This window comes from Haliotis asinina, chromosome 8 (genome assembly GCF_037392515.1).
Source record: "Haliotis asinina isolate JCU_RB_2024 chromosome 8, JCU_Hal_asi_v2, whole genome shotgun sequence".
NCBI lineage: Eukaryota > Metazoa > Mollusca > Gastropoda > Lepetellida > Haliotidae > Haliotis > Haliotis asinina.
This window is the reverse complement of record NC_090287.1, coordinates 32496689-32513808: the sequence shown is the minus strand read 5'-3', so window position 1 is coordinate 32513808 and position 17120 is coordinate 32496689. Positions and strand designations below refer to the sequence as shown.

Sequence of the window (17120 nt, the reverse complement as noted above, 5' to 3'; positions counted from 1 at the left end):
CTTGAAAATTGTTGATCGCAGTCTTAAACCTCCAAATGCATGTCACTACAGTCACTTTGTCATTACAGGAATATTACTGACTTTAACATTTAAGAAAATTTCATTTCCTTGCTCATATTTATTTACTGGTAAGAGCTAGGGGATTATGAATGCTTCTCATTATCTTGTACTTGCACTGTAGACATGCCAGCAACTGGTACAGATCCAGCCCTGTAGCAGCCCTGCCCTCTACATACTTGGGGCAGCACAGTTTGCCAAGTTCGAGAACAGCCCCCCAGGAGAAGGTGCCAGTAAGCTGCTGGAGGACGCCAAAGCTTCATTCAAGTCCTGCATGGAACTGGAGGGGAAACCCGCTTCAGGGGAGCCAGGGGAAATGTTGACGGGTAAAGATGAAATTAATGAAAACAAACAAAGTTATAATGTTTTATTATCATGATACGTGAAAACTGTGCACTTTTCAGTGGAAGATGTCTGATGTTTGATTAGTGTCTATTTTGTGCTCATTCTAAATAATTCCAAAACATGCTTCATTGGACAAGATATTGGTACCATACAATTTATGAATACACATTGCCATTTAGTGAGTTCACACTTTCTCATTAAAGTACAGGTTTCTGGTGCTTTTGTTGGATCGAGTCCCATCTGGGTTTCAAAGCCACACCTTCAGAGTGAAGGAACATATCCATGACAATATGATAGAATTGCTTGAGCTTATACTTGGCAGTTCTGTCGATTCTAATATGTTACTTACTTTTTCACAAGAGACTCTCCTGCAACAAGAAATAGTCTTCGGTCTACATGAATGTAGAGACATTTTGACCACTGATTGTAGTTTGTTATAAATGTACTTTGTTATCTGTTATCAAGTTATCAAAAAATTTTAAAATCTCAATGTCACCATGGTAACAGGTCAGCAATGGTGGCAGGAGAAGCTGAAGGCAGAGGAAGAAAAGAAGAAGGCAGCAGAAGCCAAAACTGAAGCTAAGCCTGCAGCTGCAGGTGCAAGAGGTGGAGCCAGGGGTGGTGCAGCAGGTCGAGGGGCACCTGCAGCTCGGGGCCGAGGAGCTGCTAATACCCCAGCCAGGGGAGGTAAGTCTTCACACAAGGTTGGAACAGTAAATTTTTTACTTGCCTTACCATAGGTCCATAGCATATTACCTCAAACTTCGCTTAGTAGAGACCTGATGGAGTTGAATTGCTATTCAATCTTGAATGGCTACCTCGCAATCGATGACTGTCATGATATGGAAGTATCTGGATCTCCCCACTGTGCATGTGCACAGACTCCACGTGAACTTGACTTTTACTTCAAGCATCGTCTGATGTAGACGTGTTTTGGTTGCAAAAGATTTTTTTCAGAACTAATAAAGTTTCACTTTTCAACGCCTTTACACTGATTCCTTTCAGGGGTTTTGTGTGTGGTATGTATATTTTTCAATCCTTGTGTCGATTTTAACGTATATTTATGTTATTGTACATTTGTCGGCTACCTCGTACGAGGCACGGTAGCGTGTCTCCTATTTTCGTTGTTGCCTTGGTAATTTGTCACTGGATCGGTTTCATTTGTTAGTGGACTGCTGCTTCTGATAATTATGTCCACTGTATCTAAGTTTTGTATTACTTAGTGCGATATTTAGTGTAAATTTTCTGTTCCTTTCAAAGTGGCAGCTATGTCACTTGTCTATTGCAAGCATGCTGTTGCACTGGGAGTGGAGCAGTCCATTATGGGGTAAGGGGTGTTTTTTCTTCTACCCTTATTATCACACTGTTATTTCAGTTTATTACAGTTGTTGTGTATGACACACCACTTTTGTGAAGTTTGTAAAGGCTTAAAGTCCGGCAAGGACCCGCACCCGTAGTGCCTGGACTGTGCTACTGTGTCCTGCTCCCTCCTGCAGCGTTGTGCAGTGAGCTCGAGACTATCTATTCCGGAATTCAAGGCATACTTGGTGGTAGTGAGGAAGAGGAAGACACAAATTAAGAAAAATGTCTTGGTCTCTTGCATCCTCGTCTGGTTCAAGGTTATCTCTTCCATGTACATGGGAGATTCAGTCTACATTGGAGATACCTGGAGCGGCGTTAGACACTGCTGCTCGAGTGGAGGCATCACTGAATCAGAATCATTCAGCACTCCGGATGCCAACGCCGATTCCGACACTGATACCAATACCGACGCTGACGCCTGTGCCGACGCCGACGCCGACGCCGACGCCTACCACCCAGCCGGGAGGTTGGGTAGACTTGAAAAGACCTGACGCTCTTACACTCCCGGAGGGGCAACGGATTTTAAGAGCGCTTCTTATACCTGCCGCATTGGTGACGCCAGGCGCTTCTCAAGAACAGACAGAGGGAGGAGCACATCCATTTGCCAGCTCCGATGCCTGTGGGCGCATCCCAATCCTGATTGTACCTGCCATTGTCCTCTATTTATGATTGGATAGCTGATAGGCTCCCGGAGTGCCCCTTCCCGTAGTCAGGAGTCGACAGCGCCAGGGCTATTAGGGTGGAACCCGAACTTATGATTCTGCCACATCCTATGGTGGCTGACGCCATTTCTTCATTGAATAATGACTTTGCCAAGCTATCTTCGAATGCTACAATCAGAGCGCCCAAGTCAGAGAAACAAGGCTACAAGGTGCATAGTCTGGATTTTGTGGATTCCGGGGCAGTGGTGGACGAAGCCATTAAAAGACTATCTTCCTCCACCTCTTATAAGGTTCAGGACTCCAAGTTACAAGCAATTGACTCAGAGTTGTGACACATCCTAATACCTGTATCAGCATTATCATCAGCTACTTCAGCGGCGACTGTGGACTTAACGGAATCTAACGAGTCACGATTGGAACATCTGTCATCACTATTCCTTTGGCAAAGCGAAGTGTTACATGACCTATTAGGACATGTCCGGACAGTGCAGGCAATGACGACAGTCGTGCGCAGGATGGGATTTTTGGATGCGTGTTCATGGCAGGAAGAGTTTAAACGGCGTCTGATTAGAACTCCTTTCTCCTTACAAGCCCTCTTCGGGAATGCCATTCCAGAGGTGTACAAGGATCATGCCGAATTAACAAACACAGAGGTATCTTTGTCAGCATTTAAATCCCTCTCATCTGCCTTTTCATGATAAAACGGGAACGCGCGGCAGAGGCAAGAGACATCCCAACGAGAGCTTCCATCAGATCTGCCTTTACAAGAGGTCGCGGGACAACATCAAAGTGTTGTTAGGGAAATGTGCCTTCGAGGAAGTACTGGGCCCACACCTTTCGCCAGGGTGCTACACTCCGGTCTTCCTCATTCACAAGAAAGACTCTGACAAACTTCGCATGATTCACAACATGGCAGCGTTCAATGACCGTTAATTGATGGAGCCTCTGCATCTCTGCGCCTCAAGTTGACCCCTGCAACGTGGCTGTGCAGTCTTGACATACAGGATGCTTACCTGCATCTACCCGGCTCACAGGAAATTTCTGAGGTTTGTATTCAATGGTCGACATTACCAGTGGCGAGTGCTGCCTTTGGCATTTCCACGGCCACGTGGCTATTTGCCAGAATCACGACACCCATCAGTCGTTCATCTCAGACAGATCGAGTTTGACCCATATACAGACGACTGTCTGCTCAACCAGTTCGAACCTCAGTTGCTATGCAGACAGTTAGACTTTGCCATCCGTCTCCTAGAATAGTTAGGGTGGATGATCAACCGGGAAAAGTCACATTTACAGCCCACGCACGAGTTGGTGTTTATCGGGGGCCTCCTCAGAGAGTGACAGTCTCTGTTGGGCCGTGTGACGTCGGCACAGGACTTAACATGCAGGGGGCATCTGATGCTACGTCCGTTACAGAGGTACCTCCTCCCATATGTACAGGCAGACGATGCACCTGTTGCTTCCGGTACATCTGTACCAATACCTGCGCTGTTGGACGATCAAGTCGTTCATCTGCAACGGAGTTTGTTTGACCAAGTTTGTGCAATCATAAATAATTTGTCGATGCATCGCTCCAGGGATGGGGTGCGCAGGTAAGTGATCGAACAACCTCGGGGCTCTGGTCCGACACAGAAGCAAGCTGGCACATCAACAATCTCAAGCTTGAAGCAGTGATTTTAGCTGTAAGTCACTGAGCGTCGATACTATGCACTCCAAACTACTGATTGTCTCAGACAACACGACAGTGGTGTGGCTGATTTTGAGAAAAAGGACAAAGAAGACCCAAGTCCCTACTGGATCAGATGTTTCGCCTAGCCAGCATCCTAGACGCAAACAACATCAAAGCCAGAGTTCGTCATATTCCAGGGTGCAGAAACATACTAGCCGATGCGCTCTCACGACCAGGGAAGCCGTCCCCGACTGAGTGGATGCTTCACCTGGAGATATTTCGGCTCATGTGTCAGAATCATGGGCATCTGCTGATAGGCCTATTTGCCACAAAGTTCAACACTCAACTTCAGGTATACATGTCTGCGATACCAGACTCAGCAGCTTGGGCGGTCAACGCTCTGTCAATGTCCTGGGAAGGTCTGGACGCATACGCCCTCCTGCGAAACTCAAACTCATGGTGAGGATCCGTCTGCTTTTGGTCGCACCCTGGTGGCCAGCGAGGATGTGGTTCCCAGAATTGTGCGCCTCACAGAAAGAGATCCGTTCCAGCTTCCAGAGTGGGATCAGTTGCTGCATCATCCCCACAGTTGGACACTGCACCCGGACCATTTCCAAAGGACTTTGAGGGCCAAGGGATACTCATCTCAAGTGGCAAAGATCATTGCTCGGGCGCACAGAGCTTCCACTCGATCACTGTATGATGACAAGTGGGCTACATTTGAGAAGTTCTGTGCCCAAAAGTCGCAAGACACACTGTTAGCTTCACCCCAAATCCTGGCGGAGTTTTTATGTGCTCAAGGCAGCTCAGGGGCAGTACTATTTTGACCTACCTGTCAGCACTGGATTCAGTGTTAGCTGTCAGAGGTGATAAGAAGTTCTCAAAGATCCCCGAATTAGTCGCTATGTTAAAAGTGTTCAAGCTGGAGGACCAAAAGGTAAAGTTCTGGCCACCAGTATGGGACCTAAACGTTGTGCTACAACACCTGAGAGGTCGCCCTTATGAGCCGCTGGATAGGGCATCGTTTGATAATTTATCCAGGAAAACGGTGTTTCTGTTGGCATTAGCGACAGTGGCGAGAGTGAGTGAGATTCTGGATGTGACCAGGATCCGGTTTGAACAGACCAGTCTCGGTGCTGTACACTTGTGCCTCCTCTTGGATTTCCTGGCAAAGAACCAGCTGCCAGGTCAACCAGACAGATTATTCACAACCCGTCCCCTTACAGCCATTATTGGACCAGAGGATGAGGAGGAGCAGTTGCTTTGTCCGGTTTGGTCTCTCACATGGTATATCAAGAAGTCCTCTCCTCATCAGGGAACCAGAAAGAGATTGTTCCTGCCTTTTTCTACGACAGCTAGAGGGGAAGTCACCAGGAACACAATAGCCTTATGGTTGAGGCAGACCATCATGGCAGCTTACGACGCACAGAATCTTCCTCACCCGTCGTCTAACAACCCGCATGAGATTCGCCCGTTAGCGTTGACTATGGCATTACACAAGAACTGTACTGTTCCTGACATTATGGCTGGGTGCTTCTGGCGGTCCTCTACAGTATTTGCTAGTCAGTACTTGCGGGACTTAGCGGTGGAAGATTTGGAGGGGCTGCAGTCTTTCGGACCATTAGCAGCCACTCACACGTCCTTCCGCCCTATAAGGTATGACCTTACATACCTTGGTCTATTGGGGTCTTCTGCTTACATGAGATAAGTGACTGTGCTCCTCCGGTGGTTAGTATGTGATGTTCTACTCTGATTCTGGTTCCAGTGACCTTCATGAGAGATTGTTGCGGCAGATCGACATGCAGAGGGAATCAGTAGTGGTCCAGCTGCCCCGAGACATATGTGGGATCTTAAGACACTGACTCATCTGGAGTCCTACACCACCATCCTGTCTGTTGTATCCATATGCTATAGACCTATGGTGAGGTAAGTAAAAATAAAATTTTTAGATATTTAAATACTTACCTTACCATGGGGCGTTCAGTCCCTCCCAACGCAGGACGCTCCTCCCCACTAAAGACTCTTCGGACCTAGAAGTAAAAGTGAGGTTCTTGTGGAGTCTGCGCACATGCGCAGTGGGGAGATCCAGATACTTCTGTATCATGACAGTCGTCGATTGCGAGGTAGCCATTCAAGATTGAATAGCAATTCAACTCCATCAGATCTCCTACGAAGCGAAACTTCAGGTAATATACTCAAGGACCACTCTTGTTCCAAATTTCACAGCATCTATAACTTAGACGGCATAGTTTATAATCCAAGAGAAATCACTGAGATCTGATGAGTCAAAATTATTTTCACAATGTTGGTCATTTATTTACAACATTGTATGGTCAGCTGAATCTGCAACCCAGCCATGCTTTTGTCAAATTATTCTGAAATGTGACAGCCATGTGTTTGAGAAGCACATGCACAAGTGCCAACACTTAGTCATTGATCATTTACCTGTGCCGTGTCCATCCTTTCTCACACACCTGGCTGATCCTTTCTTTGCACTGCTCTCTTGTAACAAATAGTGAACTGGGTCAACATTTTAATGATAGTTTATTCAACAACTTTTTTTAATTTTTAGGGTGTAAATTCTGCTAAAAACAAGCAGAGTTGGTCGGATGTTTTGTTTATGATCAGCGTTTCATTGAGTATTATATTTGTATTAGTTTTCAAGCTAGATTGGTTTTCATTGGTCCTGTTTTGAGCAGTCCAGTTTTGCAGCAGATTTGATTATTGCAGTAGAAGTGAACTGTGGTTGATCTGATAATTGCTGTACTGTCAGGAGCTGCACGTGGTGCTGGAGCACGAGGGGCAAGCACAGCTCCTGGTCGGGGTGCAGCACGAGGCACACCTGCAGGGAGGGTGAGTTGGTCAGAGTTGATGGCATTGGCACTAACTGGTTTCTGGAAGCCATACAGTTAGAATCAAACCCTCATGCTATGGTATAATCTAATATGCACTTAGAAGTTTATAGCCACTGAAGACTAAGAGTTCGCAACAATTATTGCCATGTTGTAGCAGTACAGTCAAATCTTGTAGAATCGAATCACTGGGGACCAAGTAATAAATTCAACTTATAGATGTGTTCAAGAGACAGGTATGCCTATGATGGTAGAAAAAATGGTCAGGACCAACAGGTATGCATATATTCAAGACGCTGGTATTCGACTCATTGGGATTTGACTGTATTTACAAAATTACTCCACAGTTCGTTAAATATTGAAACAAAATTAACTATGGTACATACTTATATTTAGCTATTCACCACTGTGTCCAGCCCATTCACTGCCACTGACCATGTTTTTATGTAACGTGATCGAAGTGAATGAATCAATCATTACAGTATAAATAGATGTTTTCTCACAGCAACTATGTCTAACAGTTATCACCATTCCAAATTTCTCATGCCATTCGTGAAAAAATACATATGTTTATAATATACAGTAACCTCCAGTAGTTGATTGGTTGACTATTTGAGTGTTTCTTTTACAGTAGATTGTAAGACAAGGAAACAATTGATGGCTTGTGAACTGGAACTTGCTGTTATATTGCTCAGGGGACACCCCCTCGACTAAACTACATTTTGTTGTAGGGTTCATAACTTTATCTTTAATTTTTCTCTAATGTTACTTACCATGCAGAATTTTCTTATGCTGCCCTGTATTGTTTTCAAATACCGTGAAGAAAAAATAGTTGAATTGTAATTGACTGTAACTGCGCACATGTGATACTGATGTATTGGCGATAACAGCAATATCAGCGATAACTGTTCACTAGCTAGTATATAGTCAAAACTGTTGTGTTAAAGAGACTTTGAGTTTGACACATGTGAAAAAATAGACAAATACTGAAAGAATACCAAGCTTTTTACTTTTACTTCGAGACAAATCAAATTTCAACACAACACTGTATAATCTGTACATTTGACCAATTGTGAATTTGAATGATATTTTTTTTCATTGTTTGTGGAAACTGATAGATTGTGTAAAAATGGCATGTAGGTGACAATGGGTACCTGTTAGGTGGAGATGGTTGACCTTATGATTTACCTAAATGGCTGTTTGTGTCAAAAGGTGAGAAAGAAAATATTGTACATATTGATTCATTGATTAGGTATTAATGGTCTGTTTTGAGTATAATATTGCGAAAAGGAAACCACAATGCAAATGGATGTTTATCTTATGTCGTCATGCTACAGGGTGGACCGGCAGCCAAGGCAGGAGCCCCTGCAGCTAAATCTGGATCTTCAGGTACCCTGAAACCAACTGCTTCCAAGTCTGGCCATGATAACTGTGTCATTAACTCTACAGGTGTGTGTGTCTTCTCTCTTTGTCCTTACCTCTTACCCACATTCAACATCTGCCACAGTGGGTATCATGGTGGTTAAATGGGAACTGATGCGGAGCAATTTCCATAGACTGGTTGTTTCTTTTGTTATTGTTTTTCTCCCGTGAGTACCTGGATGATATCCCAGAATTCGCGACCTCTGCTGCGCAACCTATATGCGCAATTGATAGTTTAAGTACAGACTGACCAACAAATATGAAGTCATTATTACGAAAACAAATGAAACACTTTGAAGTTAATCATCTGCCAGTGGTAACAAAAATGGTTAGGACTGAAAAATAACAAAGTCAATGTATGTATTAATAGTTTGTCTTATAACCATAATTAGTTTCTAGATACGTTTGTATGTATTTTGACAGTTAGTGAAAAAACATGTCTTGTGTCTTTCATCAGTCTAATATGCGAAAAAGTGAATTTTCACACTATAGTCTCATTGGTCACCCTAAGATAGCACACCTGTCATCTAATTGCATGTCCACCATTAGTTAGCCAATAATGAGCAATCAATCAATCAAGTTAGTGGCGGTTAATTCTTTGAAGGAAGGATGTTGTTTTTACACTCACAATTTACGACAGTAAAGTAAATCCACATACATAAACGCTGCCTTTTGACAAATCCGCTGTGGAAATAATTAATCAATCAGCTTGTTATCGGTTAAAAAAATCCTTAGATCAATTTTTGTTTTTGTAACTCAGCTTTTGTAACTCCTCTTGCATCACTTACATACACATATTACATAACATGCAATACATTTGCCACATCAGACCTTAATTTATCATGTTGAGTATTTACTCCAGACAAGAGAAATGCCAAATGGGCACCTGTCTGGTAATCCAAGTAGGGTTGCCACATAACTACACCTGTTATAAATTCATTAACTGACCATCAAGTGAATGATGACAAATAACACGTTTATACCATCAAACGCGGGTTACAATAAGGAAGATGTAATCTCTGCGTCGCATGCAGCCTGAAAACACTTATGGACAAAAACTGCTTTCAGGATACCACTGGAATTTTGTTGTTACATAAGAAATAGATGTAGGCATTTGCTGTGTACTTGGGTAAATAGGTATAATCATTTTTTTCAGAAATTTTCTCTATCAATTCAAATAAATTAATTATATGTTTTATAGTCATAGATAATAAACCACTGGCGCAGCTGCCAAAATTTACATCCAGCCCCCTCATTGTTTAGGGTGAAGAAATTCTGCTAATGCAGACTGGAGTCCAGTCCACATGTCCATTACGGTCAAGGGAGCAGGTGCTGACCAATTTGCAGCGTGTTCTCATAATTAGACCTTGGGTAACAAACATTATTCACTCTGCATCAGTGCCCCTTTAAAGCATTCAGTCATCAGGCTGAAGATCCAGGTCCAATTCACCATGTGGGTACAAATGTATGAAACCCATATCTGGTGTCCCCACGTGTGATATTGCTGGAATATTGCTAAAAGTGGCTTAAAACTGAACTCACTGAGCTGCAAAAATAATTTCTGCTAAATGCGATTCCACTTGGAAAAGACAATGATAGCATTATATTATTTTTCCTGAATATGAGATAACTTTGAGATCATATAATTATTTGAATAATTACTAAAATTATCATTAATAATATAATCAACATAATGACAGCTTTGTGGTTAAAGTGCCAGCCTGTCCATCTGACAACCCAAAATGGGTGAGAACCATTGTTTGTGTCTGTATATTAATCTGGTTTTAAAGTTTTAAAAGTATTGAAGTTACTCTCACACTGCAACTGTACAATACTGAGATTACATCCCAGTCTCTGCATTTAAATCATACCTGAATTTCAACTTTACTAACAACCTATTTATGGTATGGGTTTGTCATGTCATAATCTAACAATCTCTGAAGTCTCAAGTGTTATACTGACAATTGTGAGAACTCACAAGTGTTTATGGCACCTATTGAGCACGTCTGAAAGCTCCAATCCACTGGATGATTGGGCTGTATGTTTGGCAATATTTATAGCTTGCCGAGGGAACAGTCATTTTCTTCTTGTGCAGTTTTAACGTGGATCCATATATTATTTATGTTTAATCACATGTTTCAATATGCAAGCATTGTTTAAGGTTTTGTAAATGCAATATGTTATGAAAACATGGTTCTAAAAACAGCAAATACGAATACATGATTGGCTGGTCAGACTATCAACAAAATGTTTGCTTGATTGATATATGTCACATCTACTGTTAGATGAATAACCGGCCTATTCTGATTTCTGCAGCGAATTCGACCCATAGATCTTGAGTTAAACTTCTTTCAATTTTCTCAATTAATTGACGTATGTATTGCAAAAATATAAGCTATTGACGTATTGCAAAAATATAAGCTAATAGTAACCATGTCATCAGAAACCCATAAGCTTAGATACAGCAGGTCAAATGTCTGAGTTTTATGTAGATTTTCACTTGTTGAGAGATCAATGTCAGTGACCAGGGACGTGAAAAGTCATAAAAACATTTCGCTCAGAAATTCAAACTGAATGAAAAGTAGCTGTTATCTGATTGGTTAAATCAGTTTGGCTGTGCCATGTTTGATTGGAGACTCATAGGTCACTCAAAAGTTAGCTGACCTGACCTTCTTCAAAGGTTTGTTAGACTCAGTATGGTAGTGTTACAATAATACTGAGCCTAAGTTTACTAGACTGCACTATAGCCTACAGATAATCCACATTTAATCAACTGAACTATGACGAAGACACACTTTATTTTACATAATGTTAGTGCTACAGAGACATTACAACTTAAACGTAACTGGTATATTGCAGCATCTTACATGCACATGCTTTAGTAAGTATTCATGAGACGAAAATTGAGGTCATGCAAAGAGTTGGCATCATATTATCAGCCTTAATTTTGTGTGAAGCTTGACACTCAATGTAATTCTTGCTATGATTTAATATTTGTTATATACGGGATTTCACTTTCTCAGTAAAGTATATATTTTGAAAAAAGTGTTAGATTGAGTCTTATCCAGAATTCGCACCCACACTCTTTGTCAGGGTCCGATTCCCCAGCACACAAAGTCAGGGATATAACAGACTGAGTCATGATGACTTCCTTGTTGAATGAAATAGATTGCTGTCTTTGTGTGCTGGCCACAATGTTAATTTTTTACTTTTGATTTTATGTCATTGAAAATCATTTGAATTTGAGCTTTTGCAATGCTCTGTTTTGTGTTTGATATGTAGCTATGTTACCTTCAAGTACACAATGTTATTGTTATCTCCCCTTGTTCCACACCTTGCAGCACCAGCCTCAACAACAAAGCCGGCACCACCCACGACAGAAAGTCCAGCCCCTAAACCTGCTCCCTCCCCCAGCAAATCTACCCCTCTCAACAGGAAGATGTATCATCCTCGTCTGGGGCTGGCTCGGGCGTTGCGGACAAGCGGGGACATACAGGAAGCTCAGAAGTACTACAACGAAGTCATCTCAATGGCCCCGGGGGTAAGGTTTCTTGTGGTAGGATGGAATTAGTTTGACACCTGAATGATGTAATTTTGATTGCATAATTCAGGGTATTCCAGTCTTCATCAAATGATCTAGGGTTTTGTATGTAGAAAGACGCTTTACTCCTATAAATGACTGATATGCCCCAAAGTTACCAGTTCCTCCAGTTTCAGAATGAGGACAGGTGAAATGAAGTTTAACGTTGTACTGAATAATATTTCACTCATATGATGACATGCATGCTTGCGTATATACAGCTGCATATACTAGCCCAGACTTAAGCTGGTCTCATAGTGCTAGGTCAGCTTTATACTGACTCCAACCAGTCCTTCTTGTGACCATTAATGCCAGGACCACACAGATACCAACAAATACCATAGTTTAACTTGGTATGACACGGCTGGGGATCAAACCCGCAACCTTTCATTCTCCGTGGACATTCTAATCACTACTCCATGGAGGAGGTTGTTTGAGAATGACTTGTACAATTTCCAAGTTCAAAAACAGTAACATTTGCGCTGTGTATGAGGTGACTAAATTGACCAGGTGCTCTAGCTCAGTGAGTTACTTGATTTATATGCTCATAATACCAGTCACCTTTTTATTTAGTCGAACCATGATTACTTACAGTCATCTGCCATTGTAAAATGGGATCTTCATCTTCAAAATAGAAACAAGCTTTTTCAATGACAATACGCTTTTTATCAAATCCTTTATCTTTCAAACCCTTTTTTGGCAGTAAATCAACTGACTCAAGTAAAAGGCAATCCCCAAACCCCAGCCCTTTGTAAAAGCGTTCAAAACTGATGCTAATTTGTATACTGGTCCCAGTTTTATAAAAAGATCCTGAAGCACATCTAGTGCATGTTTGATCCCTATGTTTGTAATAAAGATGTCTGTCATAAGAAGTGAAGTATATTACATTAATATAGTGTATTTCTTGATAGATAATCACCAGCTGAAGAGGTTTACTTACTAGAGTTTGTTTTGTTTAGCTGTGAATATGTTTTTTCAACAGTCTCTGATAAACTATAAAGAACATGAACAATTTAAGTTTCTTACTCTGACAATCAATATTTATCAACCAGGTACATGATGCTTATATCGAGAGTGCAGAGATGTTGACAAAGACTGATCCTCTGGCAGCTGTCGACATCTTTGCCAAGTTTCCAGTCCCTGATGAACCATCATTTGATGATGCCTACATCTTTGGGGAGATTGTCCGTCTGCTGATGAAGAATGAGAAGTATGACGACCCTCGTTTAGGCCCCAACATGATAGTGTATGGTCGAATACTGGGATTAGGTAAGTACAGCATTGTGTGTTTGTTTGTTTTATGATACTGAACTCAGCAATTTTCCAGCTGTATGACAACCATCTGTAAATAATCTGTTCTGAAACAGACATGTCCACTGATATTTGTGTGTATGATACATTATGACATGTGTCAACCAAATCAGCGAGTCTGACCACACGATCCTAATAGCTGTCTGTAACAGCAGAGACCATATAATAGAATGGTCTCTGGTGTCAGGAATTGGTTGAAAAAACACAATTGATGATTGTTTCATTACCAACAAACAATCATCGAAAAAAGTTGGTTAGTGTCACTTTTCACTTTTCCTATCCAGGTTGTTATTGCTCATAAGTATAACATGATGCAAATTGATACTTAAAAGTGACGACTAATATATCATGAACATAACCTTCCTTGAGTCTTCAAGAAATATTCAGTCATGACTTTTCAGTTAGTGAAATGAGTTTTCTAAGAAATAAACATGTTTTCAAGTCCTGACAACTTCAAAGACATGTTCCATCATCAAGTGTTTCAAACACTAACCATGACTAAGACAGTAGTTTGTGTTTGATTGTTAGAAAATGTCATCGATAGCTTGGTCGTTTGGTCACTGCGGCCAGTTATTTCAATTAATCAGAACACCATTAATCATTATTGTTCATAGAGGTGATAATCGTTGTCTAAATATCAACTGATGATTGATAACTATCAGAGAAGTGACTTTGAGTCAAAATGGAAAAGCAGTCTTAAATATATCAACATATTTCACATCACTGATGAGTGGTGACTCATTTATGCATTATTAACAAAACAGCATCCTGAACATAATGCAGAACTGAATACAGGCATAATCCTATGTTGTGTATTTAAATTAAAACCTAATATCATTGAAATAGTTTGTCAGATATAATTGCTGACACAATTTTCATATCAGTAATTGTTAATATTATAAGGGGTGACTAACCTGACCAGGTGGCCAGACTTGCTGACTTGATTAACACGTTGATCCCAGTTTCAAGATTGATGCTCATGCTCTTGATCACTGGGTTGTCAGGTCCAATCTCTCTTATTTACAGATTGGCGCACACAGCTGAAATATTGCTGATTTTGACAGTAAATAACAGCAAAAATCATTAAAAACCTTCTCATCGATGATTCTCTGATTATTTCCTTTTAGTAATTCTTAAGCTCAGAAACAGTTCTGATAAACCTAGAATGAAGCAATGTTTTCAATGTAATGAGCTTTATTTAAAATTTTCATATTGATAGTCATTAATATGTTGAGACGCAACTAACAGGAGTAAGTGGTCAGACTTGACGTCGTAGACACATTTCATTTTTATCCAAAATGCAAAGATGCTCATGCTGTTGATCACTGGATTGTCTCTTACTCACTTTCCATGGACTTTGAATGATGGCACAGTGCAGATAATTTTTAAACACTGTTCCAGGATCTCTCGAGAAGTATGTCAACAAACTGGAGGAGCTGTTCAAGGCAGAGCTGCTCAAGACTGTCTACGCTGGCGTCAACAGAAAGGAAGTGGATGATCCTGACCTTCAAGCATTCTTCAAGTTCAAATGTTGGATCTAGATTATCATCAGTTAAAGTACTGTTTGTAGGTTCCTAAAACATTGTATGCCTGTGTTTTTATCAAATATTTATACATTTTAGAGTATTACAGTATTATAATGACTGGAAGTATCAAAATATTAATTACTTATTTTAATATGTTTTTGGTATAACACAATTGCTGATACCAATTCCTGACCAGCTTATGCAAGTGTGTAAATAAATTACAAAAAAAAAGTCAAAATAAATTGATGGTGTACGGGGATCAACTATGTTATCATTTGCTCTCAAATGTTCCATTCACAGTGGTCTCCCATTAAATGAAACAATTGTGCATGAAAAGGTTGAAAAAGTCACTTCTTTCATACCGTTCCATTTCAGATTAACAAACATTATCATTTTGTGAAGGACCATAATTTATAAAGAATTTACTCTTTACCTTCAAAGGTAACCTTAAAAGTCAACACTCACAGAATTTAAGTTTAGAAGAAAGTATGATCTTATGTCTGGTATTAAATTCCAGCATTTGATAAAAGGGATGGGCAAAGAGATGAGAAGAAGGACTTTTTGAGAAGTGTTATGAATCCTTTGAATCAAATGAAGAAGAAACCATCTACTTTGTCATAGTGAACAGCTTGGTTTTGGTATTCCAGAAATTGGTAAAAGAGGTTCACTTCAAAAATGAAAGGAAAACTGAAACCGTCTACTGGTTCATTTCCAAGTCCTCACCACCCATTCAATGAATAACCAGTCCCAATGCAATGTGAAGATAAGGATTCAAGTACTAGAAACTTTACTAGTTATCATCCTTGGTATGTTATGACACCTGATCAGATAAGAAGGGAGGTAATACAATTATTAGGCCAAGCCATAGACTTCTGATGAACAGCCGCATTTTTAACACAACCTTTCTCTCCTTTATCAACCTCCTTATTTCATGTAGTTCTGATTGTGTAATCAACATCTGATTGTCTCATCCATACGTCTGTCATATTTCACTGCCATGTTTGCCAGGATCATTATCCATGTCAAAATGTTACCCGTCCATATGTGTTTGTATGCTCGAGTATTCCATGTGTGTGGGCATATTTAACTGAATCAATATTTGTGTTAAAATCAAAGTGTGCAACCCCCCTTATCCTCTTTAATCTGTGCATAATAGCATACAATAGGTAAATGTCCATCTGACACAAGGAAGTCACAGAAACAGGATCACACATGGAAGTCACGTGTCCAAGATCAGGATGGGTTTTTGTTGGTTGCTTCTTCCTCTTCTGCCTTTTGTCGTACAACCTACAACACAACAATATGTACCAATGAAAGGTTTTGAATTAATCCATGTTATATTTGGGATTAAAATTTTTCAGTAAATTACAGATTCTTGTACCATTCTGGTTAAGTTCCATCCGGACTTTGATCCCGCAGTCTCTGAGGTATGCAGTAGACAGCAATCTAACCCATGCAGTCACTTTATCCTCTGCAGAATTTAAAGTGACAACTCGTGGTTTAACTCACTCTTAGAGAGTTGGTTTGAATCAACCCCTAAAAGTACTTTATTCCCTCTGTTACTGAGAAAGAGTAATTCCAACATAACATATGTTATTTTTACTACCATGTAGAAGGGTCTGTGTGATCAAAATTTGAATACTTTCTATGGTCTGAATTATGGTTTGTTTGGGTTTTTTTCAATAACAGATCGGCAGGTTATTTAGCCATTTTAAAACTACTTTTACTTCAGTTACATGTTAGGCTGTCCACCTTCATGTTTTAACAGATATCTTGACAGATGTCCTATTTACTTTTATATTTACATTTGTTTGATGTTTATTTTGAGCAAAAAAAATTACAAATATATTATTTTGCCTTTTTAGCATTGTGATAATACATACAACTGTGATAATGGGAAAAGATACAATAAATTTGTACTTTCACTCTGCCTTACTGCTTTCTTTGACTCATGAACATATTTGAAAGAGTCGTACACACATTTGAATGATCTGTACACAAAGAGATCATTGTACACAAACAGAAATACTCGTATCTATTTTCATATTTGTTCCAGCTGAAATGAGTTGATAATTCAGCATAATATCCAAAACCGAATTTCCATAACCAGCGCATACTCATTATTATTCATTTATTCGCTGCACAAAACTCATATATTTTTGCATAAATTTCAACGTTTGTGAATAAATTCACTTTCACAGACACTCTCTTAACAATCATCAACAATTTACTCATAGCACTACTTTTCTAACATGTTTAGCAGTTTTAATTTGATAAACTGTGATCATTCATAATGTGTTTCAAAGGATCATATATCTGACTATGGGGGAGTAA

The 17120-nt window shown here is 40.2% G+C and overlaps 1 protein-coding gene across 1 annotated transcript in view; it reads left to right on the top strand.

Annotated features, from left to right (window-relative positions):
• The window catches only part of LOC137294574 (uncharacterized), a 41951-nt gene extending 25240 nt beyond the window's left edge, over nt 1-16711 (top strand). Inside the window, exons 14-20 of the mRNA XM_067825618.1 lie at nt 182-383; nt 910-1089; nt 6869-6948; nt 8285-8396; nt 11711-11910; nt 13002-13218; nt 14662-16711. Of these exons, the coding sequence (XP_067681719.1) occupies nt 182-383; nt 910-1089; nt 6869-6948; nt 8285-8396; nt 11711-11910; nt 13002-13218; nt 14662-14801 (1131 nt within the window). The 3' untranslated portion in view covers nt 14802-16711. The remainder of the gene's footprint in view (nt 1-181; nt 384-909; nt 1090-6868; nt 6949-8284; nt 8397-11710; nt 11911-13001; nt 13219-14661) is intronic.
• Nucleotides 16712-17120: the final 409 nt, after the last annotated feature.